General features: G+C 38.1%; 1 protein-coding gene and 1 long non-coding RNA gene across 4 annotated transcripts; one reads left to right on the top strand and one right to left on the bottom strand.

The window, feature by feature from the left end:
* Nucleotides 1-1257: 1257 nt before the first annotated feature.
* LOC137739644 (eukaryotic translation initiation factor 5) lies at nucleotides 1258-4462 on the bottom strand. Of its 3 annotated transcripts, none has more exons than XM_068479288.2 (2): nucleotides 4303-4462; nucleotides 1258-3230 (listed from the first exon to the last, which is right to left on the bottom strand). In XM_068479288.2, the coding sequence occupies exon 2, from the start codon at nucleotides 2868-2870 to the stop codon at nucleotides 1551-1553; it is 1320 nt and encodes a 439-aa protein (XP_068335389.1). In that variant the 5' UTR covers nucleotides 2871-3230; nucleotides 4303-4462; the 3' UTR covers nucleotides 1258-1550. The 3 variants fall into 3 exon arrangements, with proteins under 3 accessions (XP_068335389.1, XP_068335391.1, XP_068335390.1); XM_068479290.2 differs by having other exon boundaries at nucleotides 1258-3201; nucleotides 4303-4431; XM_068479289.2 differs by having other exon boundaries at nucleotides 1258-3259; nucleotides 4303-4428.
* A 4103-nt stretch (nucleotides 4463-8565) lies between these two features.
* On the top strand, nucleotides 8566-12711 carry LOC137738636 (uncharacterized). The gene is made up of 2 exons (XR_011069035.2): nucleotides 8566-8855; nucleotides 12364-12711. It is a non-coding gene; the product is annotated as an uncharacterized LOC137738636 (long non-coding RNA).
* Nucleotides 12712-13159: the final 448 nt, after the last annotated feature.

The following is a 13159-nucleotide window of genomic DNA, read 5'->3' as shown; positions in this document are numbered from 1 at the left end:
GAATATTGTTCTAGCCAACTTGGCTGACTGTGGTTTGGCTGTTTGCGCCAGTTTATTTATGGTTTTTGTTGTTTCTTATGCCAATGCTCATATAAAAGGCTATCTCTAGCAGTGGAGAGACAAAAGTGGTGAGTTACGGTTCACTTTTGACGAAAATGACATTTTTACTCTAAAAAGTCAATCATGATAATATTTATTACAACACCTTTTTGATTAAAATTCAAAATTTTCTAGTCATTTTCATTAGTTTTCCTTATATTTTAACCCTCCATTCCTTTTTGATAAAAAAAAAAAAAAACTAATAATTTAACTCTCTAGAATATTATATTTTAATGTGTAGTCTCGACTATATTTTTTTCATCTCCAACGATACAAGCTGCACACTATTACTTTATTGTGTTTAGAGAGAAAAAGCTATGAAACAAAAGCGGGGTATACAAAAAACTTGTTGGAGGGATCAATGCTATGTTCCACGGGCATTCTGAAATCTCGGAGTGTCATAGTGTTGGGCATTCGAACACGCTGATACATCTCAGATATGCCTCGGAAACGGTTTAAACAGCGTCAAGACACAGCTACTGCTTTGTAAATATAAAACACATTTTGCGGCAATTTTGTAAATATTGAAACTTCTAAAACCTAAAAGTTTGCCAACCTCATCTTCAGTCTTCTTTCTCTCCAATTAGAGGCCGTGATCTTTACTAATGACGACAATGGAGTTCAGGAGGAAATAGAAAGAGAGACTTGAAGATCATTGAGACTTGAATCTTGTGTTATATTAATTATTATATTTGTGATTTAATTATTATGTACGGCGAAAGAATTTGATAAGCACGAATTCTTTGTTATATTATGAATTCGAAGTATATGTAATATTTGTTATAAATTATTATATTTTAATTGTCACGTTTTATCTGTCTGTGTTCTTATTTATTTATAAGATTTACGGCGTTGCCGGGTCTCCCAATCCGTGTCCACGTCTGCACAGAGGCTAAATATAGTCAGCTCGAGAGCCACAAGTAGCCCATAGCCCGTGACTAGAGATAGCCCAATAGCTTTTTTCTGCACGCATCTTTGTCCCTTAAAGGTGAAAATGTTGTAAGAACAACCGAAGCATAGGTATAGAATAGCCGGCTCGGATGAGGGATTGAAGTTAATGAAACATCCTGGAAATAACAACATACGCAGCAGCACATCACATCAGATCAATTAAGGATCGCAAGGCACAATCATCTCATCAGTAAATGGAAATTTAGATAGTAAAACAAACAATATCCCTTAAAATTTTGAAACTATCCAGCGGCAAAAATATGCCGAAAATAATACTCAACATCCAGATACTAAAACCAATCCCAGATAACACACAGATACAGACATTTCTAGGTAATGCAGGACAAAGTAGAAAATCTTGACACTAGTGGACTACGCGAGAGGCCTCAGAAAACCCGTTTATTCCCTTCTGCGGATGGCATGATGTTGGCAATGGCAGCAAACCAAACAACGAACAAACAACACATGCGATGATGAAAATAAATAAAAAGTAAAAAACCTTATTCCTCCTCAGTTTCAGACTCAGCACTCTGGAGCCAGTCAATGAAGGGTTTAGTGTTCTTCCAAATCTGAGAGCCCTTGCTGGCTCCCTTCAGTCCATCTTGATACCACTGCACTATAGTTTCTTCCTCCAAGATATCAGCATCGTAGAGAGCTTTTAAAACCAGGGCAACCTCCTTCAATGCACTTGAGCTTGACTTCCCACAGAAGCCTTCAATTGCTTGAAGCACGAGCAACTGAGATCCCTCATCCTGTGCAGCAGCTACAGCAAGGTACTTTATCTTCTTCGACACCTCCTTTGCAAACCCTTTCTCTATGCCCCCAAATAGCGCTTCAAAAAGAGCAGTCATCTTTTCCTTAGCAGACCCAGAAAGTGACGGCAGAAGGGATTGTAACTGTTTGGCTGAGATACCTTTATCTAGATTCTTTTTCAACTCATCAGTAAGTGTTACTCGAGCAGTGGAGTTTCCATTCTCCACAGCCTTTGTTGCTTCCTTGGGCATCTCTGGTTCATTGGTTGAAAGCATTACCATATCAGCTGTCGCAGCACTCAATTGTTCTTGAATCCGTTGACGAGCTGCCTCTAGTGATGTATCAGTTTGCCACTGAACATCATCATCATCATCACCAACATCATTGGCCTCCTCCTCATCAACCTGGCTGTGAGTAGGTGATGTGCGGTCCTCATCAGATCCACTTGTTTTCTTTTTCGAAGAGCTGGCTTTCACAGGGCCCTCCTTAGCAGAGGAGGAAGTGCCCTTCTTCTTCGCCTCTTTCTTTTGTTTCTTCAGCTCCTCATCCGCAGCTTCACCTTCTTTCAACCGTTCCTTTTCAGCCCTCCTCATTGCTTTCTTGTCTTTGGATCCCTTTTTCTGCTCGGGTGGGTTCTTAATAATGAAGGTAGTGAGCTTGTCTCTCATGTCGACATCAGACACAAAACCACACGCAGCACATTTCAGTTGAATCATTTGAGTCTTCGTAATCAATATCTCAGTTTCTGGATTGCCACATCCATAACACTGGACGTATTTCTTAATAAAATTTTCAAGAAGGCCAGCTAACTTAGCAGTGTCATGGGACCCATTAACAATAGAAGTCCCAGTTTTCTCATCAAATTTGGATTGGGCTCCAAGTTCACAACCAAAATACTTCGTAGTGTATGCAGGGGGCCTTGCCAACGCCTTTGCGATGTCCACCATGTTGACTATATTTGTCTTGATGCCATTTCCACGGCCCTCAATTTTGGTAACCATCCTGGGCATCTTATACCTGTAGAAGGCATCGTCGCTGTTCCCAGCACCAATGTTCAGTAAAGCCATCTTGTCTTGAACAAAGAAATCAGAAAGCAAATATCAAAGGTATCTTGAGAAGGAAATGCCGGAAGTCAAAGTGTACACAGCTGCAATATCGTCCCCTAACTCGAGAGAAGATTGATGTTCTGCAGTTATGGAAGGCTGCACCCAGTAGCAACCATGAAACTCAGAATATTCCTGATATGGCAACTGATGCATACAGCTATTTTCTTTTAACAAGGGTCTGTTCTTCTTCCTTGACCAAGGACAGTACTCTCCAAGCAACCCAATTGATCCCAAATGGAAAATGGCCTTCTCGGACATAAAAGAAGCTTCACCGTTGAACTTCCTTGAAAATCTGAAAGTAGCAGATAATGTGCAGTGTTCCTGAATCAAGAATACTGAAAATTAAAATGCTAAAGATTTAAGTGTCATTGTCAGCATGTCACATAATTTTCCACATCTCAAACAACATGACTTGATGATTTATGCCAATAGAGATCATAAATAATTACAAAGAATAACATAAACCATTCAGTTCACCAAACTTTGTCAATCACTCCAATTGTCAACTCACTGTTCACAAAAATATATAAAAGTGTTCATCGGTTTGGTATAACCAAATAACTATGCAGAGTAATGCGCTCTTGCAACTTTCACACGTTGAGAGTTGTTCAAATATGTAAGAGAATGTACTCTATGCATCTACTTCAAAGTAACAAACTTTATACGAAAATTTGAAATTACTATTGATAAATCCACCAAAGTTTCTCAATCACTTTGATTGTCAACTCACTGTTTGCAGAAGATATAAAAAATAGCACTTTAGTTGGGTATAGCTACACTAAGTAATGCACTCTTAGAGCAATTCTCACATGTTGAAAGACCTACAATCGGATTGGCGCACGATTATATGAATCATATACAAGAGACAGTACTCTATACGTATACTTCAAAGCAACAAACTTTGTACGAAAACCCGAAAGTATCATCGGGTAAGTATCATCAGACGGTTCGGACCTCCACTTAGTTTCACCCAAGCTTCATCCTGGTCATGGATAGATCACCCAGGTTCGGATCCATAAGCAGTGACAATTGCCCTATGAAGACTCCGGTGGGTTCCCTTAATCAAGCCACTGCCTATGAGTCGCCGCCACTGCCTATGAGTCGCCGGCTCATTCTTCAACAGGCACGCGGTCAGAGCCCTGGGCTCCTCCCACTGTTTGGGAGCTTACGGTTTATATAATCAACTTTGAAGTAAATATCCATAATCCAATAAAAAAATATCAATCAATCCAATATCTTTCCACTAACCCTAAAACACAAATAACTGAGATTTCTTAAATATATGAACAATCGAAAATAAATAAGATGCAATACACTTGGAATCGTAAATAAAATATACAAAAAAAATATTAAAAATCAAACGAAAAGTACAATCGAAGATGAATGCTCGTACCTGAAATCCAATCGAGATCGATGCTTTCTGAGTGGAGAAAACGAAGAGGTTTGCGAGGTAGAAGATTTGGGGATTTAGGGTTTCAACGCAGAGGCAGTGTGGCTCAGAAGAGGTGGGCTTTTGTTATCTCTTGTGGTTTGTGTGTTATATATATACGGTTGAGGGCGACCGAGAGGAATTATCACGTGTTGCATTGACCAGTTTTAGTTTGGTGGTATCCAATTTTGTTTGTGTTCTTAGGTGCGTTGGATTCTTATTAATCGACGGCAGCCGTTGATTCTGTTGAAGGATCGTGAATCAAATAGAAACTCCGCCTACTCTCAATTGTATTGTGCCTATTGTAATATTTACATTGGGCCTATGGAAATAGGCTTTAAAATGTGGCGTGGGTGGATTATGGTTTTCATTATTGTGGTGCTTGTGCTGGCCAGGTGAGCGTTGTGCTTAGAGAAAAAAAGTGCAAAAGAGTACTCAGAGAAGAGAAGATGGCTAACAATAACATAAATGTTTGGAGGGCATTGTGGAATTGTAATACTACAATCCCCTTTCTATGAAGAAAACTTATAAATTTCAATCCCTTTCAAGAAGGTAGGATTAGAAGAGGTGAGTTTTCGTGACTTTTTTCATTTTGAGGGGATTAGATTGGAAGAAAACTGATCCCTTCTAATCCGACCATCTTGAGAAGGATTGAAATTGATGAGTTTCCTTCATAGAGAGCCTGCCTTTAAGGGAATGGATCCCCATTTTTTTTTTGTTTTTTTTTCAAAAAATGAGGATTAGTTGTGGGCCCAAATCATATCGAACTTCAATGATCCAAACCATCTATTTTTTAAGTTGTACCTCATAGATTATCCTTGCAAAATATTAGCCAAATCGGAAATATTTGAGTTCAAAGAAATTGACAAACACTATGTTCTAATAAACATTGAAATTTCATCGTGATAATTAAATGGTCAAATGGTTCCAGATTGAGTTGAATTTTTACAAGGATGATCTATGAACCGAAGCTTACAAAATAGACAATTCAGATCATTGAAGTTCAATGTGGAGTGGGTTCTATTGGCGTGAGTCAATATTTAGGAGAAAATGAATGCAAATATTGTGTAAATATTAGAGTCATGTTTTAGGAAGGATATATTTGTGTCCTTTATTGTTTCCTTATGGAATAAGGATTGTTTGTACTTATATTCAGAATTATGGAATACATGAAAATTAAGCGGTATATTTCTATTTGGCATCCGAGCCGAGTTGTAACCCTAGGAAAAAAAAATTCCCACCGTGCTGCTGCTGTCATGCAAAAATCAGCAAGTCTTGTGTTCTTTGCTGCATCCTTGCAGCAAGTCGAGATTGCAGTTGTGTTTTTTACTACTTGTGTGTGCTGTCACGATGGCTAGTGTCGAAGAAAACTCACGGCTGAAGTTGGAGGGTGGTTCATGTACAACCACCAACAATTTAGTTGTGAGCCCTGAAGTGATACAAAATAATGCTTCAAACGTACCGAATACCGTGAAACTCAATGGATCAAATTATCCTCTTTGGTCCAAAGTGTTGGAGATGCATATTGCTGGGCGTGGTAAGAAAGGGTTCGTGAAAGGGACTATCAAGGAACCCAAGGAAGAAAGTGATGAGTATGAAACTTGGGAAACTGGGAGTGCTATTGTGAAAAAGTGGTTGATTATTCCATGGATCTTACCATCATGGGTTTTTTCATCCATCTTCGTACCGTTAAAGAAGTATGGGAAGAAGTTGCTCAGACATATTATGATGGTTATGATATTTCTCAGATTTATGAGTTGAAGGTCAAGTCGTTTCGACTTTGTCAGGAAGGGAGTCCTATTGGCGTGTATTATGCCGATCTCAAAGTAGTATGGCAATAACTGGATCAAAGAAGACCGATTAAGATGGAATGTGTTATTGACTTGAAAATGCTTCGAGAGAAGATCCAATTGGATTGGGTTTATGCCTTCCTGGCGGGACTTGATGACGTATTTGATAAGGTATGTAGTGATATTTTAAGAACTTAACCCCTACCATCTGTTGAAGGGGTGTTTTCTGTTGTTAGGCATGAAGCCCAACGTCATGCTACCATGATGGAAGGAACTAGTGTCGGCATCCAAGGAGGAATCCCGACACTGTCCGTAGCCATAATGCCACAGCCACTCTCTGCTGGCTAACCGTATGTCTCACCTTCGTCAACAACTTCCCGTCCTTTTACTCGGGAAAATAAAGATGATTTAAAGTGTACTTTCTGCAGTCAAACCCGTCATACTGAGGATACTTGTTTTCAAAAGCATGGAATCCCTGAATGGTTCCCTGAATTGAAGAACAAGTTACGTGCAAAGGAGCCAGCTGCTAATGGAGCAAGTGGGAGCCGTGTATCCATTGCCGCTACTGCTCCTAGTACCAAGGAGGCCGTGCTTACCCCTGGAGATCCAAGTCAAAGCTTGTTGACTAGGACTAATCCTAGTGAATCACCGTCCAATACAGGTATTATGGGGCATGTTCTTTTAGCCTTCGATACTGAACATCATACATGTTCGATACTGAACATCATACATGTTCGATTCTGGACTCATTGAAAGTGTGTAGTAATGGCGAATGACACCACTGCACCGGTTATTAGGGCCAGTACCGTGGACCTCACATCGGCCTTCTCCCTTCATCATTGCTTGCTTATTCCATCGTTGTCTCATAATTTGTTATCTATTCCTCTAGCTACTGAGCAATTACATTGTGTTGTACTTATGTATCCACTCTTTTGTTTACTTCAGGATATTTAGACCAAGAGATAATTAGGCATGGCACTAAGAGAGAGGGGTTGTATTATGTGGATGACGTCGTTCCTGGCAAAGCTAATGTAGTTCGAGCATCTCGTACCAATAATTTGCAAGACGTTTGGTTATTGCATCGTCGATTAGGACATGCTTTGTTTGTTTATTTAAGGGGTATGTTGCCTAGTTTATTTCATGAAATAAAAGAATCAGACTTACATTGTGAAGTATGTATTCTCGCAAAGAGCCATCTCGCTTCGTTTTCTCCTAGTATGAATAAAAGATTGTTTTTGTTTGATCTTCTGCACTCTGATGTCTGGGGTCCCTCTCCTGTTAGTACTCTTTCTGGAATTAAATGGTTTGTTACTTTGATGATTGCACCCATATGACTTGGATATTTGTGATGAAGTATAAAAGTGATGTTAGTATGGTGTTTCGGTCCTTCTCACAGATGATTGCAACATAATATTCTTCTGTTATTAAAGTTCTCCACTCTGATAATGGAGGTGAATATATTAGTTCCGAATTGTCTGTTTTTCTTTGGGATCAAGGAACTACTTGTCCCCATACTCCGTAACAAAATGGGGTTGCCAAGAGAAAGAATCGTCATATCTTGGAAACTACTCGTGCCTTGCTTATTGGTGCGTCCGTGCCTAAACGATTTTGGCCTAAAGTCGTTACCTATGTTGTGTCTGTGATTAACTGTATGCCATCTCGGGTTGTGAAATTTTGTACACCTCTTCAAGTATTGACGAAACATGTTCCCATAGTATCTATCAATACCCTTACTCCTCGTGTGTTTGGATGTGTAGCGTATGTTCATATTCACAAGATTCATCGTAGTAAAATGGATCCATGTGCTTGTTGATGTGTCTTTGTTGGTTTTGCCTCCCAATAGAAAGGTTATAAGTGCTATCATCTTGAAACTCGACATATGTATGTGATCATGGATGTTACTTTCTCTGAATCAGAGTATTTTTATTCTCCGATCCCATTACCTTCAGATCACCAGGGGAAGAACACTAGTGATGATCTTGGATGGTTAGAGATACCATAAGATGTGATATGTACTTTAAGGGGAGCATGTGTTGACGAAAATAATAAAAATGGGGCAACATTATCTCTGCAAGAAACTGCAGTTGTGTTAAAGAGCCTGTTCCTTCTTAAGTAATCAATCTTCCACACTCTCTCTTTTATCAAAGATGTTCCACCTTCTAGTTGGACATGATTTTTACATTTCTCTCCTCAGCATACTTTTAAATTACAGACCTGTACATATCAATCTAATCCTACAGACCAAACTACTTCCCGACCTTCAAAATGTGGGATCCCATTTTGAGAAATGTCATCAAACTTTACACGGCTAATAAAGTTTAGTGATGATATGTACATTTATCTATTTTAATGGACCACGTACCCAACTCCATGTTAGTATGATTTACTACTTTATCAATTCTAGCAAGCATGATATCACTTGTTGTTCTTTTTCTGTTGGTTCACAAAACCTTCATGGACCACGTGCACTCCCCTTTTTTTGTTGTTCTTTTAATAGTTGTTTGTATAAACATTTCATTCCGAAAAAGTGAAAGTTCGAAAGAATTGGATTAAATCCCCCAATCACGACCGATCATGACATGTAGATAAACAGAAGCAGCATGGCGAAGGCTTCTTCTTCTCTACCTTCTCTGTGTAACCTTGTACAGCCATCTACCATAAAGATCCGTTGTAGTACTCGTCTTCGTAGGATCATGCAAGTAAGAGCTCAGAGCTTAGATGAAGAAGGTAACTCTCAAATTCTCAGTCCCCAGTTTTGTTAATGATTTCGGGAGGCATGCATGCGCAGGATAGACTTTCATTGCCTTAATTTAGTTTCATATTTCCAGTTTGCTTCTGAAATATAAATGCTTCAAGTAGTTTTAGCTATAGTCTAGACAAGAACACATCAATCAAAGTATTCCTTTGTTTATAATTTATTATTGGGGAAACTTGATATAAGTCAATTTTTTAAACCAATACTAGGAATAGTTCAGTTTATTAAAATAAGTCTAAATCCTTAAATTTAATTATCAATAATTATCTCTTCAATGATAAGATTTATTATAAAAATCTAATTTCCTCCTAATTATCTCTTTGGTTATTTATTTATTTTTTTGTTATTTCTTGTTCTTCCTCTTGTTTAAACTCCATTTATGGATTTTATTTTTAATTTTTATAATAAACGTGTATCATAGGTTAATTGTATTTATCTACCTATAGATTCTTTTTTATAATCAACTTGTCATAGATTATTGTGTCTACTTGTAGGTATATTATGTTTTTTCTACTTTTTAGTTAGGTTTCATATCCCGCTTATAGGTATAACATACATTCTTATATTTGTTACTTGAGTTAGGGTAGAATGTTTTGTAGATAGATTTATGTTAGAATTCTATTGTAAGATATTAATTAGATTTTTTGGAGTTGGAAAATGCATAATACTAGAAGATTTTAATTGATTTTTAGAAAATATCCAATGAGTATAAAAGAAAAGGAAACCCACTACACAATATTTGGCGATCCATGTACATTAGCGGCTAGCCAATCATCTGCCCCTACACAAAAACGTGGCAGACCTCTTGGTTCAAAGGATTCACACCACCAGAAAAGGAAACCCACTACACAAGCACTTGAAGAACCTACCATGAATCCAATTGTCACTTACTGATTCTATCCAACTCATAAGGAAATTCTAGATTACGGAAGTGTCCTTGAAGAGACAAATCTACCTCTCGAGAATCGTGAGATTTCGGTCTATTATGCTAGCTTAGATGATGTTTGGTGTAGAAATGAGATAATCGTTGACGATGCATTAGCATATGCAGTAGCTACTGAGATCATGTTGAGCGATGACATTGAACCTCATTCATTTGATGAATGTTGACGTAGAACCGATCGGTCAAATTGGAAACAAGCAATCCAAGTCGAACTCGATTCACTTGCAAAACATAAGATGTTTGGACCTGTAGCTCCCACTCCTCCACATGTGAAGCTCATTGGCTACAAGTGGGTTTTTGTTCGGAAGCGTAATGAGAAGAATGAAATTGTGCCTTACAAAGCTCGTCTTGTTGCGCAAGGCTTCTCATAACGCCCCGGGATTGACTATGACCAAACTTATTCACCCCTTATAAGTTTGGTAGTTTCTGAAAAACTTATTATGCAGCTGATGGACGTAGTAATTGCGTATCTCTATGGGGATCTTGATACATAAAATTTATATGAAAGTTCCCCAAGGACTTAACAATGACTGGATCAAATATTTCCAAACTTGGAACACGCTCTCAATTCGGTTGAGGCGTTCACTCTATGGTTTGAAACAATCTGAAAAAATGTGGTATAACCGTCTGAGTGAGTATTTGAATAGTCAGGGATATTTGAACAATGAACTATGCCCTTGTGTGTTCATTGAAAAGTCATATTCCGATTTTGCGATTGTTGTAATATATGTTGATGACATGAATCTCATTGGAACTCCTAAAGAGCTTGTGCGAACTATCGCGCACCTGAAGTCGGAATTTGAGATGAAAGATCTAGGAAAGACTTGATACTATCTCGGTCTCGATATAGAGCACCGTTTGGATGGAATCTTAGTACATCAAACGAACTACACCGAGAAGGTGTTGCGCTGTTTTAATAAAGATAAAGCGAAATCTTCGAGTACTCCTATGGTCGTTCGATCGCTAGATGCAAACGAGATCCCTTCTGTCCGAAGGAGGATGATAAAGAGATTTTGGAGCCTGAAGTTCCTTATCTAAGTGCGATAGACGCTTTATTGTACTTAGCTCAATGCACTAGACCTGACATCTCATTTGCTGTTAATCTTTTGGCAAGATACAATAATACACCAACACATAAACACTGGATTGGTGTTAAAAACATTTTTCGCTACCTTAAGGTTATTACGGATTTGGGCTTGTTCTATCTATACGAGTCCTCGAGTGATGCCGCAACCCTTATCTCGAGTCGATTCTTGCCTTGTTGGTTATGCTGACGCATGATACTTATCAGATCCGCACAAGGCGCGCTCTCAAACGGGTTATGTCTTTACCGTAAGAGGCACCGCAATCTCTTGGAGGTCAACTAAACAGGCCTTAGTTACCACTTCATGTAACCATGCTGAAATTCTTGCCTTACACGAAGCAACTCGGGAATGCTTTTGGTTGAGAACAATTGTTGGCCATATTCGAAGCTCCTACGATCTTTACCCCGTTGTTGGTGTCCCGATGACGATTTATGAAGATAACGCAGCATGCATCGAACAACCTAAGATGGGTTACATCAAATGAGACAACACCAAGCATATTGCACCGAAGTTGTTCTTCTCACATCAACAACAATAGCATCAGAAGATTGAAGTCACGCAAATCCGTTCACAAGACAATTTGGCCGACCTCTTCACCAAATCACTACCAAAGGCAACGTTTCAAAAGCTTGTTCAAGGAATTGGTATGCGTATACTTTATGAGTTGTAAAATTGCTAGTTCTCTTTGGAATTGTGTCAAACTCAGGAAAGTATCATGAAGTATACTTTCTTGATCTTAATGTACTATTTTTTTTCTACGATTAGGAGCAATTTTCCCACCGGGTTTTTGTTACCTAACTAGGTTTTGACGAGGCACCCACCTTGGGTTGATCATATCCTTGATGACGTCCTGTAGATGTTTCATTTGACTCTGCATTTCTCACGCATTTTTCCTTAGACTATGGGTTTTGTCTCTCTCGGGGTTTTACGATAGCCATAGGTTTTTACCATAGCCATAGGTTTTTACCATAGCCATAGGGGGCTTTTTGTGAGACTTACTTCCTTATGCAAGTTCCTACCTTATTGAGAATAACGTGTTCCCAGAATCAGTGTCGATGAATTGACTTCCTCAACCTCTACATGATGCCGAATCTACTTGAGTATTTACACACTCAAGGGGGAGTGTTATAAACTTCTAGTTTAAGTGTGTGTAAATCCTAAATTAGATTTGATTCTAGTTATTCTGTCCTATATAGACTTGTAATCCTTGGAGGAGAAGGATTTCTTCTCTCTCTCTCTCTCTTATTACTATAAATAAAGGCACTGCGTAAGGGCATAACACACATTACTCTACACAACCTTACAAACACATATCTCTCTATATTTTTTCTCTATGCCAATATAGGCCACAAAAATAAACATATTATAGTGATATATTAATAACTAGCTTCCAATTATATATTCAAAAAAGTTAACTTGCATGTCATGTTTGATTCTTTGTATTATCTGTAGGTGGATCAAGGAATATTGTGGATGCAAATTTGAGTGTGTTAAGAGAGAAGATGGAAGTCCTTAAGATGAGGGGGAGACTTGAGAAATATTGTGGCAAAAGGCAACAAAATGGTTGGAATTATTTACCAGGATATAATTGCAAACTCAGAAAAGCAAGAGAGGTATCGGCGTTCTTTGAGCTCATACGTTTGGTGGGCGTGACTCTTGGTTTTACCTGTTTTACTGCTACATTTTGCCTTGTCCTGGTATCAATCTTGGTTCATTTGAATCAATGGTAATGCTATATGTATGGATGAAATACGTTTGTGTTTGGATAAAAAAAGGGTAAATTACATTTTACTACATCAATTTTTGGTCACCTAACAAACTCATATCTCATCTTTTGAACATTGCAACGCCACACATCAACTTATGAATTCGCTGTGGTGACATACATGCACTAGCTTTTAAAAATTCACTTAGAAAGCGGAAGTATCAAAGAGAGCACTTCATACACACATGCACTAACTTTTAAAAATTAGGTGTTTTTTTTTTTTTTTTTTTTTTTTTCCAATGTTACATCTTGAAAATTACATGATTCACTACCAATGCAGATGCAATTTTGTATCCATACAACTTTCATTAAAGATAACTGAGTAAAAAATTAATATATTTTAATTATAGCTCTATTAAGTAATAAGCTTATAAAATCAGCTTAGTCCCAACATTATGACCATATGTAGGTTTTACCGTTTTAGTGTATTACACGACGCCAAAATTAGTTTTTATGGCGCACAATGCATGCCGTAATAACCAT

This window comes from Pyrus communis, chromosome 9 (assembly GCF_041283825.1).
Source record: "Pyrus communis isolate YQ-2024b chromosome 9, ASM4128382v1, whole genome shotgun sequence".
NCBI classification, from domain to species: Eukaryota; Viridiplantae; Streptophyta; class Magnoliopsida; order Rosales; family Rosaceae; genus Pyrus; species Pyrus communis.
Note: the sequence above shows the minus strand (reverse complement) of the source record. Positions and strands in the feature narration are given on the sequence as shown.

Excerpts from the sequence above, each read along its gene's own strand:
- LOC137739644 (XM_068479288.2), bottom strand. The coding sequence starts at position 2,870 with ATGGCTTTACTGAACATTGGTGCTGGGAACAGCGACGATGCCTTCTAC.